This window comes from Trichechus manatus, unplaced genomic scaffold, assembly GCF_000243295.1.
Source record: "Trichechus manatus latirostris isolate Lorelei unplaced genomic scaffold, TriManLat1.0 scaffold00156, whole genome shotgun sequence".
Lineage (NCBI taxonomy): Eukaryota > Metazoa > Chordata > Mammalia > Sirenia > Trichechidae > Trichechus > Trichechus manatus.
This window is the reverse complement of record NW_004444092.1, coordinates 5,809,661-5,830,845: the sequence shown is the minus strand read 5'-3', so window position 1 is coordinate 5,830,845 and position 21,185 is coordinate 5,809,661. Positions and strand designations below refer to the sequence as shown.

General features: G+C 37.1%; 1 protein-coding gene across 3 annotated transcripts in view; it reads left to right on the top strand.

Annotated features, from left to right (window-relative positions):
• CASD1 (CAS1 domain containing 1) overlaps positions 1–21,185 on the top strand; it is a 68,655-nt gene that overhangs the window by 20,298 nt on the left and 27,172 nt on the right. For 2 of the 3 annotated variants that reach the window (XM_004386145.3, XM_023740514.1), the window contains 6 exons: positions 1,822–1,866; positions 2,887–2,949; positions 7,821–7,865; positions 8,288–8,411; positions 18,028–18,242; positions 20,490–20,912. In XM_004386145.3, coding sequence (XP_004386202.1) covers positions 1,822–1,866; positions 2,887–2,949; positions 7,821–7,865; positions 8,288–8,411; positions 18,028–18,242; positions 20,490–20,912 — 915 coding nt within the window. Of the gene's footprint in view, positions 1–957; positions 1,357–1,821; positions 1,867–2,886; positions 2,950–7,820; positions 7,866–8,287; positions 8,412–18,027; positions 18,243–20,489; positions 20,913–21,185 lie in introns of those variants that run through there. The other variant, XM_023740515.1, reaches the window with a different exon arrangement.

Genomic DNA, 21,185 nt, shown 5'->3' with positions numbered 1-21,185 from the left:
CATACCTTAAAGTTCTATTGAATTAATGGCCTCTAGATACCATTTCAGGGCCCTGGTGGCACAGTGGTTAAGCCTTTGGCTGCTAACCAAAAGGTCGGCAGTTTAAATCCACCAGCCACTCCTTGGAAACCATATGGGCCAGTTCTCCTATGTCCTAGAGGGTCACTGTGAGTCGGAATCAACTTGATGGCAGTGGGTTTTGGTTTTGGGTTAGATACCATTTTGGGAAATGATATTTTAGGAAGACCAACAAGGATCTGAAAAGTTTAACTGCTGATAAAAGCAAACTTTATTTCATAGAGGTTTCAAAATAAATGTTGTCTGGTTAAATAAATGAAAACATTGGTGTTAGTCATAAAATTAGCTTCTTATTGACCACTTCTACCTCCTCCTTGGAGTCTTGGTGGCACAGTGGTTAAGAGCTTGGCTGCTCACCAAAAGGTCAGCAGTTCGAATCTACCAGCTGCTCCTTGGAAACCCTATGAGGTAGTTCTATTCTGTCCTATAGGGTCAATATTTGTCGGAATTGACTTGATGGCAACGGGTATACCTCCACCTCAACCAGGATTTCTAACTCTGAAAGGATTTCTACTTATCTGGAATGCTTGGTTATAAAAAAGTTGTAGTCTCCAAATTTTAATTTTTTCTACAACTGGACTATTTATCCACTGTTTTCAAAGTGAAAACCTACAATAACTTAGAGTCATATATGTCCATTCCTCTTCGTTCAAGACCTATGCTAGCATATTGATGAGAATGGGCTAGATGTTGCTGCAGCAACAAACCACTCTACAATCTTGATGACTTAACAAAGCACAAGTTTATTTCTCACTAAGTGCTGCCTTTGCATTACCGTGTTGGTGAAGAATATTGAATATACCATGGATTGCCAGAAGAACCAATGAATCTGTCTTGGAAGAAGTACAGCCAGAATGCTCCTTTAGAAGCAAGGATGGCGAGACTTTGTCTCACATACTTTGAACATGTTATCAGGAAGTACCAGTCCCTGGAGAAGGACATCATGCTTGGTAAAGTAGAGGGTCAAGAAAAAAGAGGGAAACCCACGACAAGATGGCTTGACAACAGTAGCTACAAGAACAGGCTCAAACATATAGCAACGATTGTGAGGATGGCTCAGGACCAGGCAGTGTTTCCTTCTGTTGTATGTAGGGGTCGCTATGAGTTGGAACCAACTCATCAGCACCCAACAGCAACAACAAGAAGTGCTGTACATCCTAGGTGGTTTGCTAAGATGCTTTGCTCCACCTAGTCATCCAGGGATTTCTGCTGTTGGAAGTTTTACTATCTTCTAGTTGTACCATTTGGAACATGCAGCCACTTCGCTCTCCTTACCAGGTTAGATAAAGACAGGAGAATTGCCCTGGGAAATTTTAGCCTGGAAGTGACCCACGTCACATCTAGCCACATTGCATTGGCCAGAACTAGTCATATGGTGCTGCCTAATTGGAAGGGACTCAGGAAATCTAAGGGGGCAATTCATGTCTGCCACAGATAGTAATAGTAGGGCTAAACTGGAGTTGTAGCAAGCTTGGCAAAATATTTATATAGGCAAGTTCACGTATCTGCTTGTTTGTAGTTGAGGTTTTATCTTTAAACTTCTTAGATATTGAAAATCATGTATAAACAATTTACCTAATATTAGTTGTTTGTGGTATTCTATACAGGTCTTTACCCCTTCAGGTTGTATATATATAGTTGATATTTGATACATAAAAGTAAATCAACAAAAGCAGCTTACAGGGGAATTAGTTACATAAAATTAATCTATGCATTAACGTTTGTCTCCTTTTTTTATGGCAGCATGAAAACATTCCTTTTGAAGACAAGATTGCATCAGTTAAAGTGGTAAGTTCATCTAATAGTAAGCTAAATGTTATAATGTTGAAACTGTATTCACTGGTTAATTTGTTTGCAGATCAGCTAATGTTTTGTACATACTAAATATATCTTAGTGTATTTTTGAGCATGGATAAGAATAGTAAGATAATACAATAAATGTTAAATAATAAATGAGTTGTATAATAAAATAGAAAAGTTAGTCCCTCAGATTTTTGTCCAGAAAAAAATAATCTTGTACATTAATTTGAAGCTGGTATGTGTGTTCAGGATTAATATCCATAAAAGAGTATCTGTGAATTTTCAATCACTGGAATTTCTTCTAGACACTGAGAATACAGTGGAGATAAAGACAAAAATGTCCTTGACTTAATGGAGCTTGTACATCATTACAGTTCTCTACATACAATTACAAGTGTGATAAGGATGGCAAAGGGGGAAGAGTGGGGTCTTAGGAGAGTTCAGAATGTTATCTTTCTCCTTGAGAAATGATATTTTAACTGATTCTTCAAAGATAAGTAGGGTTCCCCAGGCTCAGTGGAAGAGTTTAAAAGCATTGTAGGCAGAAGGAATAGTACATGCAAAGAGCTAGAGGAAAAGGAGCACTTAGAGCATTCCAGGAGTTGAATGAGAATCAAAAGGGTACATAGAGAGCAAGGGGGAAGGTGGCAGGAGAAAAGGCAGAAGGGAGAGGCAGAGGCTAGATTCTGCACCTTCTTAGCAATCCTAAGGACTTTGGATTTTATTTGAGGGCAATTGAAAGCCCCTGAATATTTAAGGAAGGATGTGGCAAGATCAGATTTAAATTTTTAATGATTACTCTGGTTAAAATGTGGAGATAGGTATAGAAGGTGGCAAAAGTGAGTGCAAGAACTATTGTAAGGCTTGCCAAATTGCTAAGGGAGATGAAGGTGTGTTAGACAAGGTGGCATTTTATTTGTAAGCACTCTGTAAGAGATAAGTTAATGTTTATTATTAATGGTGGACATATCAGTGTCTGACTTTTCCTTCTTAACATTTCTCTTTCAGGATTTTCTGTGGCACCCAGAAGTTAACGGCTCTATGAAACAATGTATCAAAGTGTGGACTGAGGTCTGTATTTGAAAATACATATAGGCCTTTCTGGAGCCCCAGTGGCGCAGTCATTAAGCGTTTGGCTGCTAACCAAAAAGTCGGCAATTCGAATCCACCAGCCACTCCTTGCAAACCCTACAGGGCAGTTCTACTCTGTCATATAGGGTCGCTATGAATTGGAATCAACTCGACAGCAGTGGGTTTGGTTTTTTCGTTTTTTAAATAAGACTTTCTGGTTTGTAGCAATCAAACTTTAAAATGAGCATCCATTAACTTTCTTCTCCTTACTCACCTGTCCTAGTCTCCTGTACTTCGTACACATCTTGATAGCAACTAAACAGTGCTGGACTGATTCTGTCACTTAACTGAGAGGAAAAACTGTTGATCCACTGCCTCTTCCCCACTACCACCATTCTAACCTTAAAGCACATTATGCTTACACCAGCCTTTCCAGACTTAAATTTTTTATTACTGTTAAACATTTAGCTAATTGAAACCCAGGTAATCCTTATGGCACATGTGCACATTCCCTTGAGCATTTTTCTCCTTTTTCCTTCAACTCATGCCCAGATACTTTAGGAAACGTCTTCTTTTCTTTTTTTCTTTTTAATAGCCTATTTTCTTCCCTTTTATCATTACATTTGTGACCCAAAAGAAATGCCTATAAGCTTTTCGCTCATAATGTTTGGAGGTAAATTAGATATAAGGGGCAAGCGTGTTGTTAACCTCAGAAAACCCATAGGTTCTCACAAGTCCACTTTAGAATCTCCACAATAGTCTCTGTGTAGCTCCTTGTCAGTCCTTTAATTAAATCTATATTCTTTCCCAGAGGCATTTGTATTTGGGATGGATAAAACAATATTCAATTTCGTTGACCTTGTTTTGCTTAATTACTTGTGCTGCAGTGGTGTTTTTCGCTTCTTTTTCGACTAAATGTACTACAACTAATTGTACTACATTTTTTGCACTAAATGTACTGCAACTACTTCATACACTAAATAGGCTTTTTTAGGATCTTGTGGGAACCTAGTCAACATTTCTAACATTGTTTCTTTGAGAAAATGTGTTCATGTTTCCAAAACGCAAACATGCAGACAATTTTTAGAATTCAACTTTCTGGGGGGACTGCACATATTGTGTTTTGTTTTTATTGGTATGTTTAAAAATATCCAGCAGGGTTATGTTATTTGTATAGTTAAAGTAACTTAAATAGATGCTTCATATATGTGCTGGACTTGAAAGTATGTTGATCAAAGTAGTAGAAATTCACTCTTAAACATCAGTACAGTATAACATATAAGTCCTGCAAGATAATAGAAAACCTTCAGGTTATTTACTAACCTGGTGATATAGTGCATGTCCAAAATTTCAGTTCTTATAATTTACATAATTGGTTTTTGGAGCCTTAGATTCTATTGTAAAACTCGTTATGATTGTTAGGAGAAAGGGAGAAAGGGAAAATTCAACTTATTGAAGTAGATGACCATGTAATTACCAAAGATAGATTAGTTGATTGTTTTCATTCATTTAACAAGTATTTATTTATTAATTACTTCTATAGTAAGCTTCTAGATCCTGAGAATACAGAGGTTCACATTTTTATTACTGTGTACTATGTGCTAGCTTTATGCTGGGTATTAGATATGTGGCTAGGGATTAGTAACAGTCTCAGCTGTCAAGAAATTTGCAATCTAAATCTAGTACTCGTGACTTATTGATGAGTGATGATATGGTAAGGTGAAAGCTGACACAGAACTGAGCACAAAGAACTATGAAGGAATCATGTGTAAAGGCTCGTTTAATGGCACTTGGGAGTGGTGAGAGTATAGAGGTCATGGTCTAAAAATGCTTTGTAAAGGAGATAGCATTTCCAAAAGAACTATGGGATACTCGTTTACTGGAACAAACAGTCGTAAAACCGGCATAAAAGCAAAGTTGAATTTAGAGGACTCAAGTAGATTGTTATCCAAGAACTATAAATCACCTGCCATATTCTAGGCACTAGGCTAGACAATGTGTATATACTGGTTAACATGACAGAAATTCCTCCCCTCAAAGAGCTTCTAGGTGATTAGCAGATATAGGTAATTAAGCAAGCCAAGTGATGAGTGCCAAAATAGAAGTGCAGAATATAAAAGGTTTACAAAGGATGGGCACTAAGTGTAATTTAAAGTTTTCAAAGCTGCTTTTCAGATAAAGTGATCTCAGAGGGGAAAACCTGGAGTGAAAGGAGTTGGTCCATTCAAAGGAAATAGCACGGGTAAAGATGCTGCAGCTAAGAGTATAGCTTATTCAGTCAGTCACCAACAGTTTTAGTGTGACTAGAGCTAGAATACAAAGTGCTTCTTTGTGTTTCGTTTTAGTTGTTCATTTCATGTGCTTCATTTTGGGGGGAGTTGATAAGATAAGGTAAGCAGATACTAGATTATGAATGATATTTTAAGCCATTTTTAGGAGGTTGGATTTATTTCGTTTATATCCTTTTTTATTTCTAAATACTTTAGGATGTAGTTCTTAAAAACAAGGACATTGGGTTGAATTTATTTTGAGGATAGTGGAGAACCACTAAAGGTTTTAAACAGAAAGATGAGATAGATATAGTAGGGTAGTGGTAGGACATTGGAGTAAATTGTGAAGAAATGGGCAATTTAGATTTAATCCTGTAGGTGAATGAAGTCATTAAGAGGTCTGAGCTACTTAGGTGGATTTTGGGAGTCTGGGTATGGATTGAGGTGATTCTGAAGTCATATGAATAAAAGAGATTGAACTGGCAGAGAATTTAGATTGAAGAGAAGAGCTTGTGGGAAGTGGAACTATCAAAAAGATTCTGAGAAGGGGCAGTAAAAGGGGTAGGAGCAGAAGCAAGAGAGAAGGTTTGTAATATCACACACAGGAGGGAAGAATTTTAAAAGGTGGATAGTCAATAGCATCATTTTAGGAATTAAATAAGGTAGAATGAAGCTACAGGACTTGGCAATCCAGAGTTCATTAACGGCCTCTGAGGACAGTTTTAATGGAATGGTGAAGGCCAAATTAAAAAGACATGATAAATTGAGGCATCAGTAAGAGGTGAAGAAGTTGGCATAGAGAGGGGAAACTGCTCTTTCAAGAAATCTGTTGGTCAAGGGTGTGAAGGAGAATTTGAGAGCGATTTGAGAGTTGCGGGAAGGTTTTTTTTTTTTAAAGGATAAAGAAGATTTAGCAGTTTGTAGGTTGAGGGGAGGAAGGAAAGTCGAGAAGGAGGATGAGACTGATAATACGATAGTTGAAAGAGATACTTCAGGAATCATAGTCCCAGAAATGAAAAGGGAGGGGATCTAGACAGAGTAAGCTATTAGCCATTGTGTGGAATAGGGACATATCTTCTTTACTCTCTTGTCAGAGGAATGTAAACTGGGTGAGTATATAGATGAAACCATAAGGATGAAGGAAGGAAGGCAAGAACACAGACAAATCCTATTTTCTCTAGGAAGTTTGAGAGTTAGACTTTCTGCTGAAAGTGAAGGGGAAGAGGACAAGAGGGACCTGCATAAGGAAAAAAGGTTTCGGAAAACTACTGTGAAGACTGAGAAAGGGAACCACCTAGGAATGAGGAAAAGTAAAGAAAAAATATTTCACTAAAAAATTTTCTAACAGTGTAAAATGAAGCACACTAAACTAAAAGCACAGGTGTATTTGTGAAAGGAATATGGGTTTATCTTGTTATTTTTCTCTGTTTTCATACTTTCCTACAGTGAGAATGTAAACCTTTATAATTAGACAGTAACTCACCTTTATTTATGTATGGGTCAGTTTTTTTTCTAATTAAATTTCCTACTTATTTTTAGTTTCTTAAGCACGTGATTGTAATATCAAGTCTTTGATGTGGTGGGAAATGCACTGAACTCAGGAGTCAGAAGATTTCGGGTCTGGCTCTTATCCTGCCAAGCCTCATATAAACCTTTCTGAGTCTGTTTCCTTGTTTTGTACGATATGTATAGTATCTTCCTACCTACCTCACATGGTGGCAAGAATCTATATTAAAATGAGGTAATTTAAGAGAAAGTATTTAGTAAATTACTAACCAAACCAAAAAGCAAACCCATTGCCATCAAGTCGATTCCGACTCATAGCAACCCTACAGGACAGAGTAGAACTGCCCCATAGGGTTTCCAAAGAATGCCTGATGGATTTGAACTGCCTACTTTTCGGTTAGCAGCCGTAGCTCGCTGTAGCTCTTAACCACTGCATCGCCAGGGCTCCTAAGTACTATGTAATTGGTGGTATCATTAATAGTACAGTTTGCATTTGGGTGTTGATGTCTATTTTTTTCCCCCACATTGTGGTCTACAGTAATTATCAGTGTATTTGGTTACATGCGTGTTGGATTTAGCTTTCACAAGAGATTTTAAGTTTCTTTAGGACACTGACCTTGTATTAAATTTAACATTTACACTATGTGCCTTGTAGGCTTCCGTAAATAATTATTAATTAGCTGACATGCTAGAGCTTTGTGCTGAGCATTTCACTTAGAGTTTAGAATAGTATTAGGTCATATTAGATTTCAGGTTTTGTTTATTTGGATGATTGTTTTTACTTTTAAGAACATCAAAGAATTAACCATACAAGCTATGACAAGTTAAAAGAAATTGCATCCCCCCCTTTTTTATTTTTGTATACAGTACTAATATCATCTCTTCAAAGACTCTTCTCATGCTGTCCTTTATAACCATGTAAGGTTTTAGGCACTGGATGCCTATTTTTTTATAACGAGATCCAAGAAGAAAATCTAGAAAATTAAAACACATTAGAAGGAAAAAGGACTTAAATTCTAATGAAAAAAAAGATGTTACTTGTATTAATTCCCTTGACTGGATATTACATTATCATGAAGATTTTTTTCTCTATAGGATTCTGTTGCAAAGCCCCATGTAATTGTAGCAGGAGCTGCCACAGTAAGTTACTAGCTATTTTCTTATGTAATGATTTTTTTTTCATATTAAGGACGAACTAAGGAAAAGTATTTACTATGTATAAATAGAATTCTTGATTGCACTTATATTTTAATTAATTCGACTGATGAATTTTAATAAAAATATATGAGTGAATTTAGGAAACACAGTGTTAAATATTAGTATTGTTTTCTCTAAAATTGTATTTTTCTTGAATGTCCTACATTTAAAGTCTAATTTTATAGCAACTTTTTCTGCCTTCCATGAAAATCATTTGATCAACTTTGACTAAATTTTGTTTTAATATTGAATAAAAATGACAATTATCATAAAATAATTAACCTTGTAGCTATAGGGTAGATTATGTACTTTAATTTTTCTGTGAAAAATAACCACATTAATTCTTAATTTTTACTTATTCTTAGTGGTCCATCAAGATTCACAATGGTAGCAGTGAAGCGCTTTCCCAGTATAGAATGAATATTACCTCCATAGCACCACTTTTAGAAAAATTGGCAAAGACTAGTGATGTTTATTGGGTGTTACAAGGTAAGGAATAAGTAATGAAAAAATGTCATTTTGTATGTATTTTGAGGCGTGGGTTTTTGTTATCTCCTGTTTCAAGAAGCAGCATTACTGCTTTGTGAAAAGAAATTATGATATAAGATTAGTAAGATTAGAATGAACTTGAGTTATTTGCTTTCCTTTTTATGAATTTAGGGAACAGATAGACTAATAAATATAATAAGTAAAAAATAAATAAAAATATCCTCCCAGGAGCCTCAGCAAGCGGAATGACTACAGAATATAGCAAAGACTCCTAAAGGCAAATGAGATTTTTACCTCTGATTTCTTTATTTCTTACAAATTCTATATATTGTGATTGGGAAATAAATACATAGAAAAATTATTAATAAGTCTGTTTCATAATATTTGAATCACTGGAAGTAAGTATACTTTGGAATTGACAGAAGGTGTTTAAATTCACACCATCTAGTTTATACTTAGTAATGAAAATCTTTAAGAAGATGTGGATCTTAGGTCAACTCATTTCAAGAATTTATTGTATGACCATTATTTAATGTCAGGCACAATATGAAATGCCTTGGGTATTTTAGCAATTTAAGTTGTTTGGCAGAAACTTTTTTTTTTAAACTGTGCTTTAGAGGAAAGTTTAAGAACAAATTAGTTTCTCATTTGACAATTCATACACAAATTGTTTTGTGACATTGTTTGCAGTCCTTGCAATGTGTCAGCACCCTCCCCTTCCCCACCCCTTCTGTCCATTTTTCCTGTCCCTTCCTGCTTTCTTGTCTTTGCTTTTGGGTAGGTGTTGTCCATTTCGTCTGGTACACATGATTGAGCTAAGAAGCATGTTCCTCACGTGTATTATTGTTTGTTTTATAGACCTGTCTAATCTTTTGCTGAAGGGGGAACATTGGGAGTGGCTTCAGTTCTGAGTTAAAACTGTGTCTGGGGATCATAATCTTAGGGGTCCTCCAGTCTCTATCAGACCAGTAAGTCTGGTCTGTCTTTGTGAATTTAAATTTTGTTCTACATTTTTCTCCTGCTCTGTCTGGGGCCCTCTATTGTGATGCCTATCAGAGCAGTCGGTGGTGGTAGCCGGGCACGGTCCAGTTCTTCAGGGCTCAGGCTGGTGGAAGCAGTGGTTCATGTGGTCCATTAGTCCTTTGGACTAATATTTCCCTTGTGTCTTTGGTTTTCTTCATTCTCTTTTGCTCTGGATAGGATGGGACTGGTAGGTGTATCTTAGATGGTCGCTGACAAACTTTTAAGACCCTAGACACTACTCACCAAAGTTGGGTGTAAAACATTTTCTTTATGAACTATGTTATGCCGTTTGACCTAGATAACCTCCGTGACCGTGGTCCTCAGCCCCAGTAACGCAGTCCGTCAGGGTGTTTAGATGTGTCTATGAAGCTTCTGTGACTTTCCTTGGTCCAGTTGTGTTGACTCCCCCTATATTGTGTACTGTCTTTCCCTTCACCAAAGTTAACACTTGTCTGTTATGTAGTTAGTGATTTCCCCTCCCCAGCCATCCACTCCCTCATAACCATCAAAGATTGTTTCTGTGTGTAAACCTTTTCTTGAATTTTTATCTCATACAGTATTTGTATTTTTTGTAATTAACTTATTCCACTCCACATAATGCCCTCCAGATTCATCCGTATTGTGAGATATTTCACGGATTCATCGCTCTTCTTTATCGTTGCTTAGTATTCCATTGTGTGTATGTGCCATAGTTTGTTTATCCAGTCTGTCTATTGATGGGCATTTAGGTTGTTTCCATCTTTTTGCTATTGTGAATAATGCTGAAATGAATATAACGGTGCATATGTCTATTCATGTGACGGTTCTCTATATTTCTATGTATTTCTAGGAGTGAGATTGCTGGATCGTATTTTCTAGCTTTTTAAGGAGGCGCCATATAGGTTTCCGTAGTGGTTGTACCATTTTACACTCCCACCAGCAGTGCATAAGAGTTCAGATCTCCCCGCAACCTCTCCAACATGTTATTTTCTGTTTTTGTTTTTTGTTTTTATTGGTGCCAGTAATGTCAGGGTGAGATGATATCTCATTGTTGTTTTGATTTGCATTTCTCTAATGGCTAATGATCATGAACATTTCCTCATGTGTCTGTTAGCTGAATTAATGTCTTCTTTATTGAAGTGTCTGTTCATATCCTTTGCCCGTTTTTTAAATTAGATTATTTGTCTTTTTGTTGTTGAGGTGTTACAATATCTTACAGATTTTAGAGTTTATACCCTTGTCGGATAGGTCGTAGCCAAAAATTTTTTCCCAATCTGTAGGTTCTCTTCTCACTCTTTTGGCGAAGTCTTTTGATGAGCATAAGTGTTTAATTTTTAGGAGCTCCCAGTTATCTAGTTTATCTTCTGGTGTTTGTGCATTGTTAGTTATGGTTTGTATCTTCTTTCTACCATATATTAGGGGCCCAAGAGTTGCGCCTATTTTTTCTTCCACAATCTTTATCATTTTAGATTTTATATTTAAGTTTTTGATCCATTTTGAGTTAGTTTTTGTGTAGAATGTAAGGTATGGTTCCTGTTTAATTTTTTTACAGATGAACATCCACTTTTGCCAGTACCATTTATTAAAGAGACTGTGTTTTCCTCCATTTAATGGACTTTGGGCCTTTTTCAAAGATCAGCTGACCGTAGGTGGATGGATTTACGTCTGGGTTCTCAATTCTGTTCCATTTGTCTATGCGTCTGTTGTTGTACCAGTACCAGGCTATTTTGACTACTGTGGCTGTATAGTAGTTTCTGAGATCAGGTAGTGTAAGGCCTCCTAATTTGTTATCTTTCGATAATGGTTTACTTATCCGGGGCCTCTTCCTTTCCATGTAAAGTTACTGATTAGTTTTTCCATCTCATTAAAGAATGCTGCTGGTAGTTGGATTGGGATTCCATTATATCGGTAGAGCACTTTGGATAGAATTGTCATTTTCACAGTGTTGAGTCTTTCTGTCCCTGAGCATGGTATGTCTTTCCATTTATGTAGGTTTCCTTTGGTTTCTTGTAATAGTGTTTTGTAGTTTTCTTCGTGTAGATCCTTTAAATCCCTGTTTAGATTTATTCCTAACTATTTTATTTTTTTAGGGGCTATTATAAATGATATTTTCTGGATTTCCTTTTTGAAGTTCTGTTTGTTGGTGTAGAGAAGTCCAAGTGATTTTCGTATGCTGGTCTTTTATCCTGCCACTCTGCTGAATCTTTCTATTAGTTCCAGTAATTTTTTTGTAGAAATCTTTGGGGTTCTGTGTGTATAGTGTTATATCATCTGCCAATAGGGATAGTTTTACTTCTTTCTTTCCAATTTGGATATACTTTATTTTGTTTTCTTGCCTTACTGCTGTAGCTAGGACTTAGAGAACAATGTTAAATAGGAGTGGTGATAAAGGGCATCCTTGTGTTGTTCCCGTTGTCAGGGGGAATGCTTTCAGCCTTTCTCCATTGAGAATGATGTTGGTTGTTGGCTTTGTATAGATGCCCTTTGTTATGTTGAGGAGTTTTCCTTCTGTTCCTATTTTATTGAGAGGTTTTATCAGGAGCGGGTGTTGAACTTTATCAGAGGCCTCTTTTGTATCGATTGAGATGATCAAGTGATTCTTCTCTTTTGTTCTATTTATGTGGTGGATTGTGTTGATTGATTTTCTAATGTTGAACCTTCATCCTTACATACCTGGTATCAATCCCACTTGGTCGTGGTGTATTATTTTTTTGATAGGATGCTGAATTATACTGGCTAGTATTTTGTTGAGAATTTTTGCACCTATACTCATTAGAGATACCAAACCAGAACCAAACCTGTTGCCGTCAGGTCGATTCTGACCCATATATATATATATATATATATAGCGACCTGAGAGGACAGAGTAGAACTACCCCGTAGGGTTTCCAAGGGGTGGCTGGTGGATTTGAACTGCCACCCTTTTGGTTAGCAGCCGTATCACTTAACCAGTGTGCCACCAGGGCTTCTTATGAGAGATACTGGTCTGTAATTTTCTTTTTTTGTGGTATTTTTCCCTGGCTTTGGTATCAGGTTATGCTGGCTTCATAGAATGAATCTGGGAGTATTCCTTCCTTTTCTGTCCTCTGAAATAGTTTGAGTAGTACTGGTGTGAGCTCTTCTCTGAATGTTTGGTAGAATTCTCCAGTGAAGCTGACGGGGTCAGGAGTTTTTTTTGTTGGGAGTTTTTTTTTATTACCACTTCAGTCTCTTCTCTTGTTATGGGTCTGTTCAGATTTTCTATCTAGGTTTCTGTTAGTTTAGGTAGCTAGTGTGTTTCTAGAAATTTGTCCATTTCCTGTAGGTTCTCAAATTTGTTGTGGAGTACAGTTTTTCATAGTATTCTGTTATGATCTTATATTTCAGTTGGGTCTGTTGTAATGTCCTCAGTCTCATTTCTTATTTGGGTTATTTGTTTCCTCTTTTTTACTTTTGTCAGTTTGCCAAAAGAACCTATTTTTGGTCTTAGTGATTCTTTCAATTGTTTTGCCATTCTCTGGTTCGTTTATTTCTACTCTAATCTTTAATTCCTTTCTTCTGGGGCCTGTGAGATACTTTAGCTGTTCTCTTTCTATTTGTTCATGTTTTAGGTATAACGCTTTGATTTTGGCCTGATCTTTTTTAATGTGTGCGTTTATTGCCGTAAATTGACCTCTGAGCACTGCCTTTGCTGTGTCCCAAAGATTTTGGTGTGATGTGTTTTCGTTATCATTTGATTCTAGGAATTTTTTGATTCCCTCTTTTATTTCTTCTTTTATTCAGTTGTTCTTTAAGTAAGGGGTTACTCAGTTTCCATGTATTTGATTTTTTTTTTTCCTTGCTCTTCCTATTATTGATTTCTACTTTTATGATGTCGTGATCAGAGAGAATGCTTTGTATTTTTCAGTGCTTTGGATGTTATTGTGGGTTGTGGCCTGAAATTTGGTCTATACTGGAGAATGTTCCATGTGCGTTGGAAAAGAACACATACTTTGCTGTTGTTGGGTGGAGTGTTCTATATATGTCTATGAGGTCAAGTTGTTTGATTTGGGGCTTTAGATCTTTTGTATCATTGTTAGTTTCTTTCTAGATGTTCCGTCCTTTACCGAGGGTGGTGTGTTGAAGTCTCCTACTATTATTGTGGAACTATCTATTTCTCTTTTCATTGCTGTTAGAGTTTGGATTATGTATTTTGGAGGACTATTGTTGGGTGTGTAGATATTTATTAAGGTTATGTCTTCTGGGTGGGCTTTCCCTTTAATCATTATATAATATCCTTCCTTTCTTTTATTGTTGATTTTGCCTTAAAGTCTGCTTTATCTGACGTTAGTATTTCCATCCTGCCCATTTTTGATTACCATTTCCTTGATATTTTTTTTCTATCCTTTGATGTTTAATATATTTATGTTTTTGTGTCTAAGGCGTGTCTCTTGTAGACAGCATATTTATGGGCCCTTTTTTTTTTATTTAATCCATTTTGCCACTCTCTGTCTCTTTACAGGTGCATCTAAACCATTTATTTTCAGTGTGATTATGAATAGGTTTAAGTTTATTGCTGTCATATTGTTGTGCTAACTTATTTTGGTTGTTGTTGTTGCTCCTCTTACTGCCATGTGCTGAGTTCCTTTTGTTTGTGGATTTTTCATTTCGTTTCTTTCGTTATTGTAGATTTTATGTTTACTGAGTCTTCATGTTTTTTTCTTTTTTATTCTGATGAATAGGTTTGTTAACTTTCTTTGTGGTTACCTTGAAATTTACCTTTATTTTCCTAATTTTGAACCAGTCTTTTATTGCTTGATATTGCCTTGACTTCAGCTCCCTTTGAAAGTTGTATTCCTACACCATTTATTGCCCCTTTTATTGTTTTGATGTTGTCATCTTTTGCAGATTGCCATCTTGTTTTCCTGTTTTTAAGTCTTTTAGCTTTGTTTTATTATTGAGAGTTCTTTACCTAGTTTGGTATCTGGCCGATGCTGTCCTGTGTGCTAGACTCTGGTTATTGTCTGATGTTAGTTCTCTAACCAAAGGATTCCCTTTAATAATTCTTGGAAGTTTGGTTTGGCTTTTACAAATTCTCTTAATTTCTGTTTATCTGAAAATGTCCAAATTTCATCATCATATTTGAGAGAGAGTTTTGCAGAATATATTAGTCCTGGTTGGCAGTTTTTTTCTTTCAAGGTTTTATATATGTCATCCCATTGCTTTTTTCCCTGCATAGTTTATGCTGAGTAATCAGAGCTTAGTCTTATTGTTTCCCCTATATAAATGACTTTCCGTTTTTCTCAAGCTGCTCTCCAGATTTTTTCTTTGTCTTTGGTTTTGACAAGTGCGTTTATGATATGTCTTGGTGAGTTTCTTTTGAGGTCTATCCTAGATGGGGTTCATTGAGCTTCTTGGATGGTCAGCTCTTCATCTTTCATGATATTTAGGAAATTTTCTGCCAGCAAATGTTCAACAGTTTTCTTTGTGTTTTCAATTTTCTCACCCTGTTCTGGAACTCCGATCATATGCAAATTTTTGCTGTTGCTTGTATCCTACATAATTCTTAGTTTTCTTTTCCTTTTTCGTCATTCTTTTCTCTGATTTTTACTGAAACAAAAAGTGGAATCCATGGGTTTGTTTTCAATCTAGTTGATTCTGTCTTCCGTTGTTTCAAATTTGCTCCTAAATCATTCTTATGAGTTGTCTGTTTCTGAAATGTTCTAGTTTACCTTTTGGTTGTTTAGTTGCTGTTTTTGTATGATTTCTAGTTGTTTATTTATTTTGACATTTTGTTCATGTATTATTTTCTTGAATTCTTTTATTGCTTTGTCTGTGTTTTCCTTGATTTTGGCTGTTTTTGTTGGTTTTGTCTGTGTTTTCCATGAATTTGTCTGTTTTTTCCCTGGTTTTGTCTGTATTTTCGTTGATCTCTTTCCTAATCTCTTGGAGTGCTCTAAATATTAGTCTTTTGAATTCTATATCAGGTGCTTCCACTGCCTTTTCTTCTACCAGGAGGTCATCTGATTTCTTTATTTTGGTCACTTGCTGGAGCCATCTTGTCCTGCTTTTTTTATGTTTTTACCTGTTTTATGTGTTTATTGTCTACTGCCTCCAAGACATTAAGGTGTTATTTTCTATATTGATTTATTGTATATTCGTTTGTTTCGTCCTGCTTTTTTGTTTTGATATGTCTGTGTGGGTGGGCCAGGCATGTTTTACTGCTTGCTCATCTGTGGGCACAGTAATTCTCACCGCCTTGTCCTTGTGGACAGGGCAGTGGCAGGTGGGGCGAGCCCGCTTTGCTGTACACTTGTTTGGCAAGGTGGCTGAGGGCAGACTAGGCAGACACTTTCTGCCCCTGATGCTGGTCCAGTGGTGTGGGAGCATTCACAGCTCCTCACTAGATAGATAGGGGTGTCAAATGTGGAGTTATACCGGTTTATTTCACACCATTCAACAGCTGGTCAAGTGACAGAGGGACAGTGCAGGTCCAGGGCAGCGGTGGGCCTGAGTACCAGTGATACTCTAGCCACAGCAGCACATTAAGGGTCTGTTGGAAGGGGGAGTTGGCATACAGGGCTAAGTGAGTGGGAGAAAGTAAAGAAAAGAGAGGGAAAGGGAACAAAAGAATAAATAAAAAAAGGGTAGCAGGCAGGTAGGGATTGGGCAGACCTCAGGGCCAGCGGGAAAGTGGCGGAAGTGGCATATGAGGCTAGGTTGGAGGTATTAAGATAAAAAAGAATAAGAAAAAAGAAAAAGAAACAAAGTAAGTGGCGATGTGGTGGGGAGTAGGTGGACCCAGGGCAGCGGTAGGCCCACTGGTTCTCTAGCAGTGGGGGCAGGGCAGGGTCCGGCAGCATGATGGGGAGGTGGTGTATGGGAGGTAGGTCAGAAGGAGAAGAAAGAGAGAAAAAAAACTGGCAACATGGTGGGAGCTGGCGAATGGGGGTAGGGTGGGCCTGAGGGGTGATTGGAAAGGAGGGGATGTGATGTACAGAGTTAGGTGGGAGGGACAAAGAAGAGAAATTAACAAAAACAAAAAAAGAAGAAGAAATTGTGGTGCGATGTGAGCTGTCAAGTGGGGGCAGGGCAGGCCCAGGCTGTCCATGGCTGGTGCCCTCTAGCCAAGACAGCAAGATGTGGCCAGGCAGGAAGGAGTGGAGGCAGTGTTTGGGACTAGGTGGGAGGAAGAAAGGGAAAAAGAGAAAGAAAATGGCACAATGGGAGCTGGCGTGTGGCAGTAATATGGACCCAGGGTAACTGTGGGCCGGTGTCTCTCTATCCGAGCGGCATGGCATGGCCCATCAGGGAGGGGTGGAGATGATGAGTGGGGCTAGGTGGGAGGGAGGAAGAAAAGGAAGAAGGAGAAGGAAAAAATGGCACAGTTAGTAGGGACGGGGCAGACCCACAGTGGTGGCAAGCCTGTGTCTGTCTAACTGAGCAGTGCAGCGTTGTTTGTCGGGTGGGGTGGAGGTGGCATGAGGGGCTAGGTAGGAGGGAGGAAGAAAAGGAGGAAAGGGAGACAGAAGGAAAAAAATGTGGCAGATGGAGGCAGGGTGGACCTGGGGTGTCAGCGGGCTGGCAGCTCTCTAGCTGAGTGGTGTGGTATGGGGTATAGGTGGGGTATGGGTCAGAAGGGTGAGGGGTGGGAAAGAGTGTTTCTCTGGTTACCAAGTGCTCTGTCTCCTGTTGGGAGCTCAGTGAAGTTGCCTTCCCATACTCCCTGACAAGGGTCATTGCTGGCTGTGCTCCAAGTTAGTGATGATGTGTCTGGTTAGCTGACAGGGAGTTCCACTTTGTAGCTCTCCTCATTCTCTTCTCCATCGTTTCTTCTTCCATTTGGTGCTTGATCTAGTTCTTTATCAATTCATTTGATACTTAGGGTTCCAGGATTGACATTTGTATGTTTTACTTAGTTTTTTGGGTTTTTGCTGCAAAGGGACAGCATGGTGCATCTGTTTTAGCACCATGTTGGCTCCACATCTGTCAGAAACTCTTATGATTATTTCCAAGTTGAATGTCAAGCTGAGAGGAATAACAAGGTGTGGTGACAATCCAGTCCACAATTCCTATTTTATTTATAGACTCGTTGTTAGCCTCTCTCAGTAATATGAGGAAAGTTAAAATTTAAAATTCTTATAGTAAGTGATAAGAGAATAAACAGACCTTGATCCTCAATAATATTACCTTCTAATTGGGTGAATAAAGTTCACAGGATTAAGCAGGAGAAGAAATAAAAAGATTGGCTGCTATTCTTAATTAGACAGTCTTCCATATCCAGTTTTAATTTACTATTTACTCAGTGTAACCCAGCATCCAAAGGTTTTAAATTCTTAAGACGTGTTAGAGCTAAGACTGCTTCTCCAAAGCTGTGTACATAAGAGAGGGGAGGAATAAAAGTTCTTTAAACTTTTATGTTGATGTAATTAAAAATCAATTGGCTTAAAGTTGATTGACTTAAAAATTGCATATAAGATAGGAAATCTGTTGCAAACCTAGACCAATTTTGTGTAAAAGTGAATTTTTAGATGCCTAGAACCATCTGGACTTTAAGAACAAAATATGAAATGGGGTTTAGTTAAACTTGCATAATCACAATTTCTACCAATTGGAATTTTTTAAATGTGTTGTTAAAAATATGTTCCATGTGCAGATCCTGTTTATGAAGATCTGTTAAGTGAAAATAGGAAAATGATCACTAACGAGAAGATTGATGCCTACAATGAAGCTGCAGTCAGTATTTTGAATAGTAGCACCAGAAATTCAAAATCAAATGTTAAGATGTTCAGTGTTTCCAAATTAATTGCTCAAGAAACCATCATGGAATCTTTGGATGGCTTACATCTTCCTGAATCAAGCAGAGAAACTGTAAGAATTCTTACATCTCTCAATAGATAGAGAGAATATAATATCTAATTGGTCATAGCTATAGTCACCATAAAAAGGTTGTAAATAAGTTCTTTTATTGCAGCCTTAATTACTTATAGTTATTCTATCTAAAGATACATCTAGAAATAATTTTGCTTTCCATCACTTAGGTGAATACATAAGAAGTGACAGATTTAGGTATACTCTTAAGAGAGAGAAAGAAGTTATGGGAGGGAGAAAATGAATATTTATTGTGTCACTTTTTTTTTTTTTTGGTGAAAATATACATGACAAAACATGCACCCATTCAACAATTTCTACACATGTACTTCAGTGACATTGGTTACATACTTCACATTGTGTCACCGCTCTCATTATCTCTACCCATATTGTTTCACCACCATTAAGTCTGATTTCCATAACAATTTAAAGTTCTGTTCCGTGTTTTTCCTCCTTTGATCTGGATCCAACTATTGAGTCCTTTATCAAAACATTCAATAATGGTAGCCAGGCACCATCCATTTCTTTTGGTGTCATGGCAAAGGAAGTTTATGGAGGCAATTAGACCTCCAGTCCATTTCCTTCTCCATTCCTGAGTCTCTTTTCTCCTCTACTACTCCAGGCTAATAGAGACCAATTGTTGTATCTTGGGTGGCCACTCACATGAGTCACTCTTAACATATATATTCTCTTAAGTTTGTAAGTCCTCAGCACACTAATGTTTGAAAACTACTGCTTTGTGTTTTATGTAAGATTAGGCTTATAAGAATAGACTTAAATGAAGAGCATATTTTTTAAAATATATGGAATACTGTCTGTTACTTTTTTATACCTCTTATGTCCTATGCATTATTCAAGGTACAGTAGATACTCAACATTTCCAAGTTGATTGACAGGAAGGGATTTAGGTTAAGTATGAAAGAAAACTGCATAATTACACATTTTCACTGATATTAAAACAGATACTATTATTGTTTTGTAAAGCAATGGCCACTTTTTGAGGCTCACATAACCCCTTTTAGTATCAGATGAAAAGCAAAGGTTCAGTTCCTTTCTTGCAAAAAGCCACATAAATTAGCATATATACACAGTTCTAGATATACTTTAAGGGGCTTCATGGACCTAGCCTAAAAATAGGTTAAGAACTTTGATATGGAGCCTGTAGATTAGAACCTCCTGAAGTCTCAGGGCTAAAAGGATGAGATGTTCTAAACATTTGAGTACTTTGAAAGTTTAGGCTTAATAATACCATCTAGAGTCCTATAGATGCCTAAACTATAAAATTTTTGTAAAACTTGAGTTTGATTGACCCTTCAGCTAGATAGATCTTGACAGTTAGCTTACCTAGAATATTTTTATTATCAAACTGTGTTGATGAATTACCACTTTAATTAACATTAGCAATCTAGAAACAGTAGAATCCTAAGTGGTCTATAAGCTGTAAACAAAACGAAAGGTATATTACAAATATTGCCAGCTGGGGATTAATTTACCACCACCACCACACTCCCCCGCCCCCCACCCCAGAGCAGTTTTTCTCCATTCTTCTTTCACATCTAAAGATTGAGACTCAGTTTTAAATATCCTGATATCTTCTGTTTTGAAAGTCTGCTAATTAAAATTCTTCGGTCCTTGACGTCTGTCAATATTTTTTAAAGTGAAGATCATGACCCGTTCTATACCAAAGAAACCCACTGCTGTTGAATCAATTCCAACTTATAGTGACCCAGTAGGACAGAATAGAACTGCCCCATAGGTTTCCCAAGGCTGTAGATTTTTATGGAAGCAGACTGCCACATCTTTCTCCTGCGGAGCAGCTGGTAGGTTCAAACCACTGACCTTTTGGTTAGCCGCTGGGTGCTTTAATCACTGTGCCACCAGAGCTCCTCTCATGACCCCTTAGCAGCCATGAAATCATTATTAATAATAATAAAATAGAGTATAAAAATGTCAGAGTACATTACAAATAGTAAGGATAGATACTGTTTCCTATATGTGTGTTCTGAGTCTCATTGTAAAGTGAATTTCTTACTGTGAGTCATAGTCAGAAAAGTTTGAAAAACCCTGAACTAGCTATTACAGACTGAAGGAATAATATTATTTGCAGGAGTGTTTGGGAAATGGTAGCAGAATGTACAACAGCATTTTGGTTTCAGTGTTGAAAACTTGGCAGTATTCACAGGAGAAAATCTAATGTGAAATACATTACTGACAAGATAATAACCAAATAACTTGATTTGTTCACAGAGTGCAATGATTCTTATGAACGTGTATTGCAATAAGATTTTGAAGCCTATAGATGGTTCCTGTTGTCAACCTCGGCCTCCTCTTACCCTCATGCAGAAGCTAGCTGCTTGCTTTTTCACCTTATCTATTATCGGATATTTAATTTTTTATATAATTCATCGTAATGCTCATCGGAAGAACAAGCCATGTACTGATTTGGAAGGTGGAGAGGAGAAGAAAAATATTATGAATATCCCTGTGTCTCCATTAGAAATACTTTTACAGTCTTTCTGCAAACTTGGCCTGATTATGGCTTATTTCTATATGTGTGACCGTGCAGATCTATTTATGAAGGAAAACAAATTTTATACACATTCATCTTTCTTTATTCCAATTATCTACATCTTGGTTTTGGGAGTATTTTACAATGAAAATACTAAAGAGGTAAGAATAATTTTCTTTTTAGTTTATGTTATCCTTCTTACCTCAATACAAATTCTGCATAAAAGAAATAATGTCATTTGTCATGCCAAAATACACAAAGGAATATTGCTGTTATACTTCACTTAATGTTACTTTTTTAGGAACAGTTTAGAGGAAGTTCAGAAAGTCAACATGAAGATTGTTGACAAGTTAGAAAATATGACCTGTTTAAAAGATGTCGTGATTTAGTGTTATTTTTGCCTTCTTGGGGATAGAGAAGTGGATGTGCACCTG